Here is a 20,171-nt window from a genome sequence, read left to right as displayed (position 1 = left end):
GACTCGCTCGCCCACACTGCGAAGGAGAAGGCCGACCTCTTGGGCTGTCTCTTTGCGTCCAACTCGACTTTGGATGACCGGGGGAGATCACCACCGGCGATTTCGCGGTGTGATAACTCAATGCCGGAAATCACATTCCAGCAACGTGCTGTTCGCAGAGCACTATCTTCCTTGGACATTCATAAGTCGAGCGGGCCGGATGGTATCCCTCCAATTGTGCTGCGTACATGTGCTCCTGAGTTGGCTCCGGTCCTGACGCGCCTTTTCCGGTACCTGTACTCGCTCGGCACTGTCCCGAAGTGCTGGAAGACCGCTTCGATACATCCGATCCCTAAAAAAGGCGATCGCACTGATCCATCCAACTATCGCCCAATCGCAATAACCTCCTTGTTCTCCAAAATAATGGAATCCATTATTAATGGCCAGCTCTTGAGTTATCTAGAGGGCCACCAGCTGATTAGCGATTATCAGTACGGCTTTCGTCGTGGTCGTTCAGCTGGTGACCTTCTAGTATACCTTACTCATAGATGGGCAGAGGCAATTGAGTCCAAGGGGGAGGCACTAGCGGTTAGTTTGGACATAGCGAAAGCCTTCGATCGGGTGTGGCACAAAGCACTGCTCTCGAAGCTACCAGCCTACGGGCTTCCTGAGAAATTATGCGACTGGATCTCCAGCTTTCTAGCCGATCGGAGCATCAAGGTCGTCGTCGACGGAGCATGTTCCGACCTTAAACCCGTGAATGCTGGGGTCCCACAAGGCTGTGTTCTGTCCCCGACCCTGTTTCTTCTGCATATCAATGACATGTTGCAACTTAGCAACATTCATTGCTATGCGGACGACAGCACTGGGGATACTCTTTACACTGGCCGGGCAGGTATTTCTCGGGCAGTTGTCGATGAGTACCGGAACAAACTTGTGTCTGAAGTCGAAACTCTTTTACGTGGAGTCTCGGACTGGGGTAGACTAAACCTAGTCCAATTTAACCCCAAGAAGACACAAGTTTGCGCGTTTTCCGCGAAAAAAATACCCTTTGTCGCTACTCCTCTTTTCGAAAACACTCTTCTTGAAGCCACAGCCAGCATCGGAATACTTGGCGTTGACATATCGAACGACGTTCAGTTTCGCGGTCATTTGGAGGGAAAGGCTAAATTAGCCTCCAAAAAGCTTGGTGTGCTCAGCAAGGCGAGACGGTACTTCACTCCGGGCCACCGCTTGCAACTCTATAAAGCGCAAATACGGCCCCACATGGAATACTGTTCTCACCTCTGGGCGGGGGCTCCCCAGTACCAGCTCCTTCCACTTGACCGTATCCAACGAAGAGCGGTTCGAATCGTCGATGACCAATCCCTCTCCGAGCGGCTCGATCCTTTGGCGTTGCGTAGAGATGTGGGGTCACTCTGCATCTTCTACCGCATTTACCATGGAGAGTGTTCAGAGGAGTTGTTCGGATTAATACCTGCAGCTGAGTTTCAGCATCGGACGTCGAGGCAAAATACAAAATTCCACCCGTATCACCTCGACGTCCGACGTTCCACGACTGAGCGTTTCTCAAGGCAATTTTTGCCGCGCACCACCGCTATGTGGAACCAGCTGCCCACTGAAGTATTTCCGAACCAATTCGACTTAGGGTCCTTCAAGAAAAGAGCGTACAAATTCTTAAAAGGCCGGCAACGCACTCGCGAGCCCTCTGGCATTGAGAGTGTCCATGGGCGGCGGTATCACTTAACATCAGGTGAGCCTCCTGCCCGTTTGCCCCCTATTTTATAAAAAAAAAAAAAAAAAAAAAAAAAGATACAATAAGGTTTAATTTACAAAAGAAATATATGCTATATGAGGTAAAGGATTTTTATTTAAGTCATTTGACTTACACATACACATAATATAAAATAAACAAAATAAAAACCATTCTATTGACCGATAACCGACGAGAATGCATGGAGAATGTCATGAAAGCGGATGAAACAAAGAGAGGTCAATTATCGAGAGAATGGCGATCCGTTGACGCCCCCTGCCTCTACTGCAAACGCTTCGTACGTATATTAACGCCTCGTATTTCACCTCTCACCTGCCGACCAGCTTGCGAGAAGAGGCTCCGGATTTACGCCTGCTGGCCGGTATCCGCTTCTCCCCATACCCATCTCGCTAGTGCGAACCTGGATTCGCCAGAAATCGGCTAAACTCCAACATCAGTGATGGTCGCGAAGTGCGGACTGCAAATAGTCCAAAATGGCTTTCTCTGCCAGCAGTGAATCCGCATCTGACAAAGCGACGTCTAAGCTTAAATAGAACCAATCATAGGGACAATTACGGACCAATGTCTCCTAAATAAACATACAGAGGCTGTTTCAACGCAGAGGAATCTGTCACCCAGGTAGACCTGGAATGCGAGGCTGTGGCTAAACAACCTCGATGCAGTGAGGTCTCTCCGTGAAGCCTGTTAAGTGCAAAAAACTAAAAACAAAAATTATAAACTTTTTAGCACCTTTTGCTGAAATTATTAACGCCTATTTGGAAATTTATTTACCATATACGATGATGCACTTATAATGTAAGTCAAGTATTTTTCAGCGGCATTACGAGGTCTTTTTATGATAAACAAAAACTTTATTTGTACTCCATGTGATGTTCTAATTGTCAATCACCTGGTCTATTATTTAAAAAATAAGTAAGACGCGGATTGTTCACTTGGATGTTTTGCAAGGTGTTTAAGATGTATTTGTCATTTCGCCCACCTTTCATTTGTAAATACTGTATTTGTGTGTTGGAAATAAATATAAATAAGTAGTTAGTTACATTGCTACAATACGCATTGTTATACTGTCAAAAATGTAGTTGTTAATAATAATTATTATAATTTATTGCAAGAATATGGTACCAAAAGGTACAGTAATTAGTTCGCATATTCTACCACACACAACAGCGCACAAATTTGTCTTTAAAGGAGTTTTACATTTTACATTATTAGTCAATTCTTATGTTATTTGTATTGTACATATCATATCAAATGTTATTACATTTATATCAACTACAGGTTCTCACGGAAATAATCATTTATTGAATAATATTTTATTTCCAAAAGTTATACACCAAGTCGATTTTTAAAGACTCTAGTCGGAAGATCTTTTGGTAAATTATTGTAAACCTTAATAGCCATACAAAAAGTGTTTTTCCTAAACAGTTCCAGATTGATTTTTGGCCCAGCCATTTTCTCCCCATGTCTATATCTTACTTCGACTTCTACATTCGACTTAAAAATATTTGTTTCTGTGCACGAATAAGGACATTTCTAAAATATAAATACAGGGAAGTGATAAAATTTTGAGCTTCTTAAGTAAAGGTACGCAACTATCAATACAGTTTGCTACACAAATTGCTCTAATACATTTCTTTTGAGCCTTAAAAACCCTATTTACTTCGACTGAATTTCCCCAAACTATAATTCCATATCTAATAATAGATGAAACATATGCATGATAAGCAGCCAATACCGTATCATGGTTAACTGTTCCTCTTAGACGTTTTAACCTAAAAACGAAACTGTATGTTTTGTTCTGTGTGCTTTCGAACTACAAAATTTATCTAGCGTTATACCTAAAAATGCATTCACTATTTCTAGTTTTTTGTTTTTGTATCGTAAGTCTATTTGTTATTGAGTTGTGGGTCTTAAAATGGATTATGTTAGTTTTGGTCATGTTTATTTGTAGATATTTGAATTCTTCCAGTAGATGGCGTTATGTGGAATTCATTAGGTACGTCAAGTACCTTAAATCATAAAAATGTCAAATGGAAGACTATTATGGACCATATGTAGAGACTAGCTGCCCACGACACAAGGTATCCTGGCGTAGGGGCTAGTCCACCTTTCGTTTAACTATAGGCACATCATTTTTTATTGTGCAGAAAAAAAAAATAAAGATTTTTCTTCCTTTCTTTCACGTTATCATAATGAGAGCAGTGTTGGCTTGGGGATTAGAGTGCCTTGTGGCTTAAGCGTGCGACTCTAATCCCTGAGGTCGTAGGTTCGATCCCCGGCTGTGCACCAGTGGACTTTCTTTTTATGTGCTCATTTAACTTCAACTCGAACGTTGAAGGAAAATATCGTGAGGAAACCAACCAACCAAGTAAAAGTTAGGAGACTTGCCTTAGACCCAAAAAGTCGACGGCGTGTATCAGGCTCAGGAGGCAGACCACCTATTTGACAACTTATCATGAAACAGATACAGAAATCTGAGTCCAGACCGAAAATAGGTATTTGTATTTATTTAATATATTTTTTTTATCATTATAATACACGTTTTCCAAATTACAAATGTTTTTTTTTAAAGAACTACACAAGTACATCGTCATTTGCAGTTCATTTTATGTAGAATACCTATTTGTTTTCCTTTGAGTAACCAGTGCAAGGTTAAGAACGCGGTTAAAACAATTCGAAGGTTATAATGACTTGTATTTTAGTCACGTATCAGTGACGTCAGGACCGAGCCCCCATGTTGACGCATTCAGCGAGACTGCGCTTTATATTTACGCGCGTATTGTCTGTTATATTTAAAGTTAAAGACAAATAAATAATTTTTTGATTAGTAATAAGCAAAAGTTTAAAATATATATATATATATATATATATATATATATATATATAAGCTTATACTTCATATACGTACTTTAGTTTATAAATTTTATAAACCTATTCGACTTAGGACAGGGGGGCCTGTCCTATTAAAAGCGGCAACTTCAGTTCGTTTTTTTTTTAAATTAGTATGGTTTAAATATACACACTAATATACACACTGCTGCAATAATAAACACTGCCTGTTTGGGTACATATAGCATTTGCAGTTTATTTCATTGTCGTGGCTTTTTATTTATTTATAATAAACTATGCTTAAACATAGAACAAGGCCATGTTTCTAATATAATTTGATTAGTTAACATAAGTAGATATAGTTATCTCACAGGAACATACAAAACACTACTATAAACTCGACAACTTCGAAATCGGTAAAAGGTGCCTGTCGTCTTGTTTCGTATCTCGGTTACTTAATTTTTTTTAATCAACACTCACAATTAACATGATATAAAATCACAATTTAAAATTATACAGTTTTAGAGATAAAATTTATAAATTTTATGTGTTTACAGCAGTGGAAACTAAGTAGTTAGAAGAATAAATGAAACAGAAGTACTAGACCTTCAAGGAAATTCTAAAAGAAAACTACAGTCTACAGCACAAGAAGATAATAATGGATTCAAATATTCTACCTTGTCTGACATATGCAAGTGAAAAGAGGGTTTTCAGCAAGAAAACAACAAGAAATATCCTATCCTGGCAGCATGAAAATGCTAGAAGAAGTTGAAGAGAAGAACAAAACGAGAAATGTTGGCATTCGTAACAAAGCAAAACTTACAGGTGCCGTGGTACCCGCTTTAATTCTTAAATGAAAATGGGCAGTTCATATATCTAGAGCTCGGGATTAATGACGTACTCCAGAAATAAAAAAAATGGATTAGACCTACTCGAAAGACATTTATTGGACTACAAAAGAAAAAATGAACAGACGACGTTATATACGTAGAATTAGTGGGGAAATGTTGCTCAAGACAAACATAAATGGAAAAATATGGAGGAGGATTTTACCCATACAACAACTAGATCACTAAAAAAGAAATAGGACTAACTAAATATTTTTAGAAATTATACTAACATAACTAATACTCGTATTTGGAAATATTAAATCAATGGATTCATTAATGAAGTTTTAATAATAATGTTACGAGCTAGGGGATCGGATAGAAAATGCCGTGAATTTATTCAAAGGTTTATTTCTTGAAAAATCAGTGAGGACCTTATGGGCACAGATTAATTGCAGTAATGCCCTTATAACACACACAAAAACAGTCACTAATTACTTCACTTATGCACACTTCACACAGTACTTTATCACTTATATTCACTTTATTCGCACTTTATCGCTTCGGTGTTTCTCTCGTGTAATCGCATTCAAAACTAAAGGCGACTAGTTGCGTTTCGGCTCGCTTATATATCCCTGGGAATAATTCTAAACAATATTCGAGAACTTTCTAGGCGGGCTTGCTACTGAGTAGCGATTGCATAATTCTAGAACGTCCGCACTCTTTGTCTCTTTCGCACGTTGCTCCGTCCTTGTCGTATGGCGTTCTAGAGTGCTCAGTCTAGTTTCGAGAAAGTTCTGATCTTCTCTCTCTCTCTCTCTCGTATCATTTCGTCCTTGTCTCACACCTAGAAAGTTCGGTCTAGAATATTCCTTCATCAAAGGGGTATACCTAGGCCTGAAAACGGCTGAAAACGGGTCTCCTGAAAACTGCACCACTCTACTACACATGTTCTGAAACCGACTGAAAAAAGGTTTCAGCTTCCTGAAAAGAAAGGTAACATTATGGAAATTACAATTTTCTAATATGTGATTGACCCTCTCCTGAAACGGTCAACCCGTCTTCGTAACAATAATAATGTGTTTAGTATTCTTAAATTACAAGCAGCATTTTATAGTTGCATTTCGATTTATCGAGGCATACTATGGCCGCCTGTCATCTGGTTCACGGATCATTTTACTTTTTAATTTCTACTATCTTTGCCTGACACGATAACAAAGACTACTTGTAAATATTGCACATTTAAAGAAAAAAATAATTGGCTTCCAATGATCAGCTATGCCTATTTATAATATAGTAACAATAGTAACGGCGCCATCTAGTTTGACTAGTGTAAATGCATAATGGGTTTTTAATTGCCAATATGCATTGTGCAATCATGTGATTACGCTAAGAGGTCGAACCTCTATTTAATTTAAGAAAGTGCCTTGTGAGGCTGCATAGAACAGAAACAAAGCAAGATATATCATAGAGTTGAAGATATTATCATATCATTGAGGTAAAATATATACAATATTTATGTATATGTAAATATATTACAATGTATCAGCATGTAACAGGAATAATTTGTCGCTTTTAGATCGACGTTTTTAAAGGATATCATATTAAATATGTCATAAACGAGTATATTGTAAATTTAAGTATTTTGTTTTTTTTTTTTAATTTAGGTAAATTTTAGGTGTAAATGACATGATCCATAGATGACTATTGAAAAATTAAAAATATTGGGATATTCACGTAAGTGAAAATATGTAGTATATTTTAAAATGAAAAATATTGTGCATTTCAAAGGGTTCTTAAAAAGAGCGCTTAAAAGCGCTTTATAGTTTCCGGTTACAATTTTTTCATACTACGGTCGTAGCGAGCGTTCAGTTACCTAAGAAAACAACTAGTTCTACACGCTATTTTGAGCCTAATTACAATTGTTTAAGAGCAATATTTATATGTAGTTCTTATGGAGAAAAAATATGAATTACTATATAATTTTGAACTTAATTAGTAAGGGGTAAGGTACAAAATAAGATGGTTAAGCTAAGGTATGCGTAGGATAACCGGTTCAGATGACGTCACTGACCACACAGACCGCGTCCGCGTCATTTGAAATTCGAATTTCGGCGACCCCGTACATTATTTACGGCGCGAGTACGTTTATGTCACAGTGACAGTTGTTTTTTATAGGTGTAAACGGTTGTTTCGTATTCGAAGGAGGTTTTATTTTTTATTCATCATGGCGGTAAGTTTTATATTTTGCGCATGCGCGATATTATAATCCCTTCACGTTCTAATTATGAAACCGTTTTGCTCTGCTACCTAGACGTTGAATTAAATGTAACTTAATGAAAATTTTCCTATATTATCTATGTATAAATTAGCAATATAAAATTAAGTATTGAAGCACGTATTTTTTGCACGCTCTTATCTTTTAATATTAATAATTATACGCAAGCCTAATTATTCAACTATTATGGGGTGCCAACGGTGTTTCTTAATATTGTATTTGTTTATCATTTAAAACTGTGGGTGTGTTACGCTTTTACACCTTTATCGCTTAACCAATTTAGATTAATTTTGTAATTTCCTCATCTAATAGGAATGTGTAGTTTAATTTAGGAAATGTTCATATAAAAAACGATACAGCAAAGGAATCACCAACTTTCATAGCAATTCCATTGAATTAACAATGGAACTGTCAATAAGAATTGTCAACAAAAATGACGCTTGTTTATGCGCAGTCACATACGCCTACGTTCCGGTAGAGCGATATTCATTTGAAAGTGAAATATTTTGATGCTTTTTACTGTTTAATATAAATATTTGTCGTATACCCGCCTGGCGAGCATCATATTCATAAACCAGACTAAGCGTACCAAGTCCTAAAAGGCCGATCAGGTGATCCTCCAGCCCGTCTGTCCCTTGTTATATTACTAAAGCTTTTTATTTGTTATTTGCTAAATTAATCAGTTTAATAAATAAAACACGATATAGATAAAAAATAAACTTTTAACAATAGACACGAAAACAAAAGAAGGGAAATAAGGTCGGTTAGTTATATAATTTTCGAACAATAAAACAGCATGTTCAGCATTCAAGCAAACAAGGGTTGCACAGCGTTGATTCATATTTTCCTGATTAATGTAGTGCATGCGAAAGTATATAAACGTGCTAATCTCTTTTCACCTCTAAAACTACTACCTAATGATAACAATGAGGTCATTTTATGTATCGCGCATAGGCCTAGGGAAACGAAGCCGCACAGCCTATTATGGGACTTCAACTGAACCGTTGTCTTCATACTGAGCATTTAAATGACATATCAGCTCTTTCTGTTATTAGTATAATTTTGCACGAAGGAATCGTGTAGTTCATATTCTAACAACGCACGATTTCCTGAAATTTTGTAAAGAAATAGTTCAGTATACATATATTATTGAACAAAGAAAACATCAGCACACAGGAGGTACTACTTATAAGTTATTTTTTCTGTTTAGGCCAACCAATATTTTTGATACAAATTTCTTCTTCTTTTAGTGCCTCTCCATTACTGGAGGTTGGCCGTCAGTCTCATGAAGTGTCTTGTTCTGTGCCAGATGCAGCAGCTCTTCCGCAGTTGCAATACCCGTCCATAATACAGATACAAATTTACCGACGCCTAAAATTGGCCGCTCTAGGCATTTACCAGCAGGCTAAGTAGGTTGGACTACTCAGCCTGCTGGTAAGTCCTAGTAACTTAAGCGTGAATCAACCCTGAATTCTTGCGCTCGAACCACTCCTTTACAGTAATGGATTTTTATTTCTAGATGTGCATTTAACAATAGCTTTTATGGTTAAGACATCGTAAGGAATCCGGTATCCTTAAATTTCTCGGTGTTTGCAGGCAGAGGAAGCCGATAATTTACCTTTAGAAACAAATGATTACGAAACAGATACAGTATATATATACAAATTCTTATTTATACAAGCAAAAAAATTATCAAACGCTATGTTTTAAAATATGTACTATCTAAGTACCTACTTTTCATGCGCAGCCCCCCCCCCCCCCTCTTCTTACTCGAGATTTTCTGATCATTTCTAGTGCGCTTAGGCATTTAAATGTTAAATTACTCCTTTTCCTACGACAAAAAGATTGATATTCGAGCTTTTTTCGCCGCAGTGGTTTAAGAGATTACAATCCATCCACCATTAAAAGATCTGCTTTATTAAATAAAAGCTCTTTTTTTTAAACGTTGGAACCAGTTTAAAATAATAATCATGACATAACAGGCTCACCTTGTATATTTGCAATTTGACATTTAAAATGACAGTTTCTTGGCACAAGGTCGAGGAAAATATTATTGTTGTTTATACATTTTTTTAATAATTACTTCGATGTTGTTTTTGGTTTAGTTACATTTTTTTTCAATAGTTTTAGTTTTTGAAAATATGCAATCTTGGAACTGCCGAATGTTTAATCAGTATCGCCGCTTTGTTTCTCGCTATTTTTTTAAAGTAAATTGAAATCACGCACACTTGCGGTACGCATGCGGTGTATGTTTTTAGTGAAAGTTCTATTAACTATTTAAGCTAGTAGATCTCGCATGCATCACTACTACATACTACATAACTCTTGAAAGAAAACACTTTTTATGTAAAATAATTAACCGTGGTCACCGTGACCACGCACGCTGTAAAGCACGCGAAACGTCGGATTTTTTTTAAATAATGTAAAATAATTATAAGTTTATAATGATACATAGCTTCAATCCGGTAAAAAAGTGTTTTCTTTCAATGTGTAAAACCTATGTTAACAAAATACAATACTATGTACATTACTATTTTTTATCTATGCTTTTTCTTACGATACATCTTCAATCATACAAGTTTACTACGTTTCTTTGTACCATAAATAAAAGTGTTAATAATATGACTCAATTATTTGATCAATAGTTTGTTGATAACATTTAATTAAAGTTGATTATTTTTAAGTTTCCCGGATGTGTGATAAAACTGCGAGTCCCATACTCGCATTCGTAATTTTAAATACGACATGTTTGTGAATATTTCCTCTGTGGTTTTTTTATGTTTTACGCTTGATACTAAAACCTTTTTAATTTGTTGTAAAATTAATGTAATATTTCCGAAATTGCGCATCCTACGTAGTGTGTTATATAATGCGTCTCACGCAGTCATAGATAATATTTTTATCTATTAATTAACAAACATACCGCCGGACCGATTTTTATCACAAAACTAATATTTTGTTAAAATTTGTAAGAAAATTTAGACAGTCAATAGACCATTTTTACGCTAGTAGATTGCATTAAGTTGCGTGCGCTCATGAGCATATCTTGTTGGACCGATTAAGGGAAACTGGTACCCTGTCTCTCATCTATAGCGAGCAGGTGAAGCCGTTGAATTTTAGTGGGACAGGTCCCGGACTGACGCCCACACTTCCCGCGTCACTTTAATAATTTACCCCAGATGACTTCGGATATATAAAAGTAATAATATTCTAGGCGATTTAAGAAGGATCTAACGGTAAAATAATTTACCATTAGTTAATTCTTATTTCAGCGTTTGTTAATTACTTTTAATTTTTTTTATCGTTTATCGCTTTGTAATAATAATTTGTATTTATAATTCGAAAACTATAAAATATTACGATTCTAAAAAAAACAACTTGACACACATTTTTTATGTATATCTATATTATCTATACTAGTAAATGGTCCAGACCGCTTTAAAAAATACTAATTTGTTATTCATATAAATTCTATTCAAACTGCAGGTTTAAGTTTGTGCCTGGTGGTAGCGATAATAGTGCACCAGATCTGGTCTCCTTGCTTAAAGAAATTCATGCCATTACAGATTCCACAGGGATCAAACTTTTTAAATATATTTTCTTTTTCTATTAATATATATCCATATTTATTTATTATTATATGTAGGTTTAGTATATTTGTGTATTGAAAATAAATGAATCAGTCTCATTCCTTAATTAAAGTACTGTTTCGTCTCTTTCGGCCGAATTATGTTTACGCTGCGTTAAAAAGAGACGGATGAGAACTTTATTCAACAACAAAAAAACAACGGCGCTACAATCTTTTTAGGACTACGCCTCAGATTTCTATATCTGTTCCATGATCATTTGTTAATCTAATAGGCAAGTAGGTGATCAGCCTTCTGAGCCTAGCGCACACTGACTTTTTGGGTCTCGGGCAAGCCGGTTTCCTCACGATATTTCCCTTCAACGTTCGAGTGAATATTAAATGTGCACATAGAAAAAAAGTCCATTGGGGTATAGCCGGGGATCGAACCTACGACCTCAGGGATAGGGGTCGTACGCTGACGTCACTAGGCCAACACTGAACTTTATTCAAAGCAGTATATATAGACTCATTTAGTATTTATGGATAGATCATAGATCTGTGTCATCAATGCATAAGCTGATAAATTTTAAGATTGAGTCACGATACAGTGCTTGTACAGTGTGCATAATAGCAAAAAACCGGCAAGTGTTCTGTGCCTCAGAGTTCTGTGGATGTTTCGAGATCATTTATTCCTTTCAATAGGCAAGTAGGTGACCAGCCTTCTGTATACAAACAACGTCGACATTTTTGAGTCTAAGGCAAACCGATTTCCTTACGATGTTTTCCTTCACCGTACGTGTTAAATCCCCACTTAGAAACGCACGCTGAAGCCACTAGGCCAAAACCGACTGATGCAACGCAGATAAACGAATCCGTTTTAGTTATAGCTTTAGGATTCCATTCAAGGTTTTTATCTGTGTTTATTATATTTTCAGAGTATGAATGCAAGGCTCGCGTTCGCCATAATGTCAGCATCGCTGTCCGCATTTCAGCATGGATACAACACGGGAGTCATGAACGCGCCAGAATTTGTAAGTTGTCTAATTGTTATTTGACTGAAAGAAATTAAGGACTAAAGCCTACCGAGGTAATAAAGTTATCGCGATACCCTCATGGAAAGCTACCTATCCCTTATTGGGGACAAGCACGAAATCTGTATCTAAATAACTTGCTACTACTATTTTTGCGGTCTAAATTTGATTTCAAATATCTTAGCACCCATTATTGTACGAGATCTGAGATTAGTATAATCAAAGATTAGTAGAAACGTATAAATGTCTGCACACGGCAACGTGTTTTTTTTAAAATCATTAAGTACATTGCCGTGATGTAGGCGATATTTTATTTTTAAAAAACAATTGAACGATTTTTTTTCCCAAAAATCAATTAAAAATACTAGCAGCCAAATTTTGATAGGCAACTTGGTAGATATACATTCTCCTAATTCTAAATATACATAAAAAAATATTTTTAGTAAATAACCGATGAGCTCACTAATCCTGCAGTCGGATCGTAGACTATTACCATCAGCTAATCGTATCAAATTCAATATTTTCAGGTTATGTCGCAATGGCTCCAGAAGGAAGCATTAACTGGAACCAATTTATCACTAGCCGCAAAGGATGACCCGGTTGTGACCAACATCTGGTCCCTGACTGTGTCCATTTATTGTGTGGGAGGAATGATCGGTGGAGTTATTACTGGATTGGTTGCTGATAGGTAAAATTGTTTTTGGATAAAGTTAGAGTGTATTTTCTCTACTGCTGCAAATATCGGAAAGAAACTAGAAGAGAAGAATAGACTTTAATTAAATGATCGATCGAATTTATTTGATATTAAAAACTTAGATCGGAAAAGAAGTGAAAGACACATTAGCTGCGATTATAATTAGGGATTCTTTCAGGTTAGGAAGAAAAGGTGGTCTATTGTGGAACAACCTCCTGGTCTTCGTGGCTGCGATGCTGGAGGCTCTATCAAAAACGGCACAGTCATCAGAAATGCTAATAGTTGGCAGGTATGTTATACGCAACGAGCCGTAGGATGAAATTCAGAAGCGAGAACTTAAAGCACGAACTACGACTATATCAAAATCCAATAAAATGTGGACGAAACGGAGTCAGACTTCGCGCTGGTCTTCTTAAACCGTAGAGTCTGTGCTAAAAGAGTTGATTGATGTTACCTTTACATCTTTTCAATGTGGTGTAGATTCCTTGAAGACTTTATTTTTGTCAAAAATAATATTACTGCTTTGATGATGATGGTATTAGATTTTTTTTTTTTTTTTGGTAACTTAGCGTTTACATCCAAAGCCTGTATGGGTTCAGATTCTTACTCAAGTACTCTCTTACCATTGGTTTCAACCTCTCATACATATTCATAGTGCAGCTTGTCAAAATACTCTTCGACACCCCTATATAATGCATATTAATAATGCATATTTTTTATTGATAGACATCTGACAGTCATTACGACATAATTATATATACCCCAAAGTTATCTTTACTTAGAGTTATTAATGAAAGGGTATATATTTAGACTTTCCAGTTATTGCGCTTTTTTTACTGCATGGTAGCAAAAACCCCAAACTGTCTGTATATGTTTGGGGTTTTGTTTCGTCTCCTTCGGGAAAATGAAACAAGCTCGAATCTGCTAATTCATATCTTAACCTTTAAACGAATATTATTTTCAGATTTGTTATCGGTATTAACAATGGTTTAAATGCAGGGCTTACACCAATGTATTTGGCTGAAATATCGCCGGTGGCTTTGCGAGGCTCGGTAAGTATTTACAAACCATAACATAATTTCTAAATCTATAATTTCTACATTTTAAAATGTAAAAAAAAAGGAATTTTAAACAACAAATATTAAAACGTGTTTTAGTGTCATATATACTATATTCTTTTCAGATCGGAACAGTATATCAGCTAGTAATTACCATAACAATTCTTCTATCACAAATACTTGGGCTAGAAGTAGTATTGGGAACGGCTAACGGGTGGCCATGGCTACTCGCTGTGATAGTGTTGCCAGCAATTGTACAATGTTGTACTTTACCGTTATGTCCTGAAACACCCAAGTTTCTACTATTAAATAAGGGCGCGGAATTAAAGGCACAAAGAGGTAATATATTTTACGCGATAGATGCATAAATCATTTATACTTTTTAATTATTAGTACGAGAGTGCTTGGTCCTTTGGAAGGCTTATTTGGGGACAGTCTAACACAAAGAAAATTAATTTGGCTTTTAAAGCAAAGGAATCATAGATATAAATAGTCTAGATAGACCAATGAATATGCTATTTGACATAGGATTTAAAAAACGGTATTTAAAAATTCAAATTAAACATTCATTATTTCAAGAACCCGCCAAAACGCTTCTCTAAGCAAAATGGCGTCGCGCACATAGATATTATAAATTACAAGCATAAGGCTAGCGCATAAAAATAATATTATTTAATTATTGATTTTAATTAATTTACAATTATTTTCAAGATATTTACGCTTTTAAAGTCATTTTTTATATAGATTAATAGTATCTCAATAACACTTTATTTTTTGTACTGTTAAATATGGAAGTTTGGTGGCCTGGAATTCGGGTAGACCTAAGTCGTCAATCTTACCTTTTGTCATATGGGAATATTTGTAAAAACCTCAATCATAATTTCTTAAAAAGTTTACATTTCTTATTATCTATCCTATCATCCACTAGTTTTAGAATAAATGTTGGGAGATCCTGAGAATATTTTGTTTCAGCCCTTAATTGGCTCCGAGGCGATGTAGCTGTTCACGGAGAAATGGAGGAGATGCATCAGGTGACAAAAAATTTCGTAAATAATAATTTGAGTATGTGTCACCGTAAAATATAGCCTGTAGCTGTATAAATAGATAAATAAATGAGTGGCGCTACAACCTTTTTAGGCCTGGGCCTCAGATTTTTGTATCTGTTTCATGATTATTTATCAATCTAATAGGCAAGTAGGTGATCAGCCGCACGCACGCCGTCACACATTTTTTTTCATACCAACTAAATCGGCGTAATAATACTGTTACAAAAGTCGGCTCTTTTTCAAATAGTGGTTACACTGATAACGATATTTTCATTTCAACACCCTGAATCTTGTCATTTAAAAGAGTGGCAGAGAGATTCTTGCCAGTTGCTTGCGTTTATTTCGAATCTGGTATTATTCATAAATTTAGACCTTTTAAATTATGTAATAATTCACCATTCATTCGTAGTTACCATGTTAAATAAATACATTTAGATTGATTTGATTGGAAAGAGACTTTGTGTCTAAATGATAATCTCTGTTACACGATTCATATACAACAAAAATAACAAGAAACACACAACAACAAAAAAAAATTGTTAATGTTTCTTTATAACTCTACAGGACCAGTACATTACATATTTTTCGTCTACAGGAAGCAGAAAAGAACAAAATAAGCAAGAAAGTCACGCTTCGTGAACTCTTCGGAAATCAGCAACTTCGACAGCCATTACTCATCGCCATGGTGGTGATGGTTGCTCAGCAGTTCTCGGGAATCAACGCGGTCATGTTCTTCTCGACGAATATCTTTACGAACGCTGGCTTGAATGAGGGGCAGAGTCAGTACGCTACATTAGGTGAGTTATTTAATATAATAAGTATTGTCGCATTAAAAAATATAATTTCGACTGAACTGTCTACACACTATAAATATCTAATATAACTAGTAAGTATATCATCATCATAACTGTTACATTTGGATCATAAAGCAAAAAAATACATAGTTGTTTTTATCTCCTAAGTGTGTGTTGTGTCATTTGTGTTATTTTTCATAATATAGTCTCTAACAAATAGTGGGAATCTCAACAAATATTTTTTCCAGTTCTTGCAAAATTATGCATTGATGAAACTCTGCTATTGCTCAATGTTATATAGACTACTAGCTGCCCACGCGAACTTCGTTTCTCCTTACTGTGATTTTACTTAGCCTAACTTTTAGTGCATACCAACAGGGAACAAAACTTTTTAGGTTTTTCTGTGAATTAAAACTGTGAAAACCTTAAAGTTAAGCCATGAAACTTTTAATTAACAAATATAAAGTAGGGGTTGATCGTAGAGGGGTGAAAATTAAGGGTTGTGTGTAATTTTGTATGTATCTTGTACAAAAATTTTGGGAGGTGAAAAATAGATATTGTCCGGATCGCAGATCTAACCGTATATGTACACAGAATTTCAGAATTTCGGCGGAGTTTAATTACAAACACTGTGACACCATAATTTTATATATGTATAAGATTTACGCGCTGATAACATAGGTTTATGTTGGTGAAACAATTGAAATCGGTTCAGTAATAGAGTTTACTTAATAGAAATTAATGCGAGCGACTTCAGAATGATTCAGTTCTATGTACTATTTGTTCATAAACTTTATAGTACGTATCGAATAGGTTAAACAATGTTCCCAATTGTAATTTTACACAAACTTTTATGTAGGTTCGATCCCCGGCTGTATACCAATGAAATTTTTATCTATGTGCGCATTTAACATTTGCTCGAACGGTGAAGGAAACCCTCATGAGGATACCGGGTTGCCTTAGACCCAAAAAGCCGACGGCGTGTGTCAGGCACCAGAGGCTAATCACCTACTTGCCTATTAGATTGAAAAATAATCATGAAACAGATTCAGAAATCTGAGGCCCATACCTAAAGAGGTTCTATTTTTTGTTTTTTTAATAAACTAAAATCCTTTTTGTCTTAAATGTAGCCTGCCAGAATTAAAAACAAAAATAGTCGCATTATTTTCTCATTATCATTGGTTCATATATTCTAGGAATGGGCGCAATGAATGTGGTAATGACTGTGATAAGTCTCCTACTAGTGGAAAAGGCGGGAAGGAAGACCCTACTTCTCATTGGATTTACCGGAATGTTCGCAACTACCATTGCGTTATGTATTGCTATTAAATATGTAAGTCTTAGAGTTATTCATGTAATAATAAGTTTTAGGTTAAGTTCTACTATAATTTTAAACTTAACGCTAAAGATGCACAACTGTAATTTGTGTTATAATCTCGTTTTCTTTTTTTAGTAATAAAAGTTGTTTAATATTCAATTTCCAAGCAAACATTCGTCTTTAATATAGTCTTCAATGCAAAGAAATAGTTCTTAAGTTCTTTATTAATCTGGCTGAGTTACGGGCTGAGGATATTATATATTCAAAATATTCATACTCCCGTCTGTCAAAAATGTATTTTAAATATTGTAGTGTAACTCTAATACGGCCTTCTGTCACAGAGCACTAAAAATGCATGCACGTTCAGAAACAGTTAATCGCACATTCTTTTATCTGTCTTTCAGACGACAATATCCTGGGTACCATATTTATGCATCGCCTTGGTAATTCTTTTCGTAACGATGTTCGCTGTTGGACCCGGATCGATACCCTGGTTCCTTGTAACAGGTATGTGTAAAATGTCTAGGCTACAGTCATTTTGTTCCCATTTTTGTTAAACTTTTTCGTTTTTAGTACTGTAATAATTAACAGTGCGTAAAACTGCAAAAAAGTAGTTCGTGCTGTCAAATGTATGTATGTATGTAGCGATGGAAATATACACATTTTTCTTTCTCATAACTTAATTATTTGTATAATTCAATGTGCAGAACTGTTCAACCAAGGCGCGCGACCGGCAGCTTCTTCAGTGGCCGTCACGGTTAACTGGACTGCTAACTTCATAGTAGCACAAAGTTTTCTGCCACTTAAGGTAAATGGAATATATTTTACAAAAAAACTGCTTTATGTAATACATACCTCTTACATATATCTTTTACCCATATAACAGAAAGTTCCAACTTCGTTAATATCTAGCATATAAAGGAAGGAAATAAATTAATAAACAAGTCAACAAGAGTCACAGGTGTATGGACTAGTAGGTGATCATGTTATGTGCCTTCATCAAACTCAGCCTGGGATTTTATTTATTATTAAATCAAACTAACCAAAAATAAATTTTTTCCAGTCAATAATAGACACGAACGTCTTCCTCATATTCGCTGCTCTTCAGTTCATATTTATATTATTCATATCATTCAAAATCCCGGAAACGAAAAACAAAACTATCGAAGAGATCACAGCTATGTTCAGACAACAGTTGTAATTTATTTACGAAGACTTCAGATAAATTATTATTCAACTTATCTATATTGCGACCAGGCTAAAGTCTTTCGACCAAGTCTTGTGTAACGTCTTCCTGCTGTTAAATTAATTCCTCAATCTTGTAGGATATAAATAATATTAGCAAAGCTAATGCAATGAACAAACATCACAATCTACCATTTTTACACTCAACACGCGATTAAATCGCTAGATCTGAATATAGAAAATAATGTTCATAGAAAGAACTAATTTACGTTGTAATTGTCATGGGTTGAGCTTTAGGGTTACTACCCACCCATAATTGGTTTACGAATTTTGGGTTTGTGGCCTATGTTTCACCCTAAAATTGTAAATACCAATTACCATTAGTTTGTAATCTATCTTGCGAGATTGCGAACTGTCGAAAGATTGTAAACCTCAACGTACTGCTTACAATTTTACGTATTATTATTCGGAAGATTGCAATCTATCAAAGTGAAACCGAGAATCTTTCGACAGTTGACAACCTCGCGAGATAGATTACAATCTAACGGCATCTACAATTTTACGGTGACATATGCAAGACTCTTATAGTATTATCGGTGTCTATCTCTGTCAAAAATTATCTAGTGGGTTCTAGTTTTTGACAGTTTTAGCGTTTGTCAAATTTTCATATCAAAACGCGCCAAATTTATAACTATAGAGCCCAAGCTTAACTTCATATCTAAGTATATGAATTACTCATAGTGAGAGCATGAACGACGTTTTAGTACCTTGTATCTGTTTAAGTCCGTATGTACCAGTGAAATATATGTAAACTATTATCTGTCATTTAGATCTGATATAAGTTAATTTATTGACAAACATTTTCCATAGGTTTAGTTTTATGTTACTTAAACAATATCCAACATGATTATTATTATACATGATGATTTGACATTTGTAAAAAAAAGTCATTATTAATGTCTGTCATATATGGGACTTGGGAAAATTTTCTCATCTTTAATAATCTATGTAATTTGAAAAAATAGGCCTTGTTAGATGAAAACAGGCTTGCATTTTGAATAACTCGCATATGAGATTTAATGTATGGTTGTAATAATTTATTTTGACATTAATTAATATAATACGTAAGTACTTCTGATTTCTTGGACTAACTGCCAAATTTATTTCAATATAAAAAGGAGGCATTTTTGAATTCATAATTTATAATATATTTACGCGAATAGGTAAATCATCACAATTATACCCAACTTATTGAAGTTGTCAAAGATATTATAATTTAAAACTATTCAATATCCAGACTACGTGTACTTAAATTAAAAAATAATAATGAGGTGAAAACTTTTACGTTTTTAAAAGTAACAACTTTTCAGTCGAATAACAAAGCGATTCCCTTTTTAAACAATTTTGTTATATATTATGGTATGGCATAATGATAATGCAATAATGTTTAATGTGTCTTTAGTTTTTCTAAAACTAAATTAGTCTGAGTCTCTAGTATTCTGAAAGTCGCATTATAATTTTACTTCATATCTTCAGAATGAAATTTGAAAAGATTAAAGCTTACATTGAAACTAACTGTCAAATTTTTATTAATCTGTAAATATGCATTTTGTTAAGTTAGAAGTTTTTGTACGTTAAATAATAAACGTTTTTCATACGAACATTCACTTTTATTTTACTTTGTTTATGGTATTTACATTTGTAAGGATCCGGATAGCTAATAACTATATCTGTTTTATTTCCTTCCTTGTATTTCTTTCCAAAAAATATTTTATATCATACGCGACGTT

At 35.1% G+C, this 20,171-nt stretch overlaps 1 protein-coding gene across 1 annotated transcript; it reads left to right on the top strand.

Moving 5' to 3' along the window:
- The first annotated feature begins 7,516 nt into the window (after positions 1-7,516).
- On the top strand, positions 7,517-19,955 carry LOC123715467 (solute carrier family 2, facilitated glucose transporter member 1-like). The gene is made up of 12 exons (XM_045670479.1): positions 7,517-7,642; positions 12,191-12,286; positions 12,814-12,974; positions 13,159-13,269; positions 13,945-14,032; positions 14,164-14,377; positions 15,011-15,069; positions 15,680-15,881; positions 17,075-17,211; positions 17,601-17,703; positions 17,904-18,004; positions 18,260-19,955. The coding sequence occupies exons 1-12, from the start codon at positions 7,637-7,639 to the stop codon at positions 18,395-18,397; spliced, it is 1,416 nt and encodes a 471-aa protein (XP_045526435.1). The 5' UTR covers positions 7,517-7,636; the 3' UTR covers positions 18,398-19,955.
- The last annotated feature ends 216 nt before the right edge of the window (positions 19,956-20,171 follow it).

The sequence above is a fragment of the Pieris brassicae genome, chromosome 10, assembly GCF_905147105.1.
Source record: "Pieris brassicae chromosome 10, ilPieBrab1.1, whole genome shotgun sequence".
Classification (NCBI taxonomy): Eukaryota; Metazoa; Arthropoda; class Insecta; order Lepidoptera; family Pieridae; genus Pieris; species Pieris brassicae.
The sequence above is the reverse complement of the archived record's forward strand: the minus strand, read 5'-3'. Positions and strand labels throughout refer to the sequence as shown.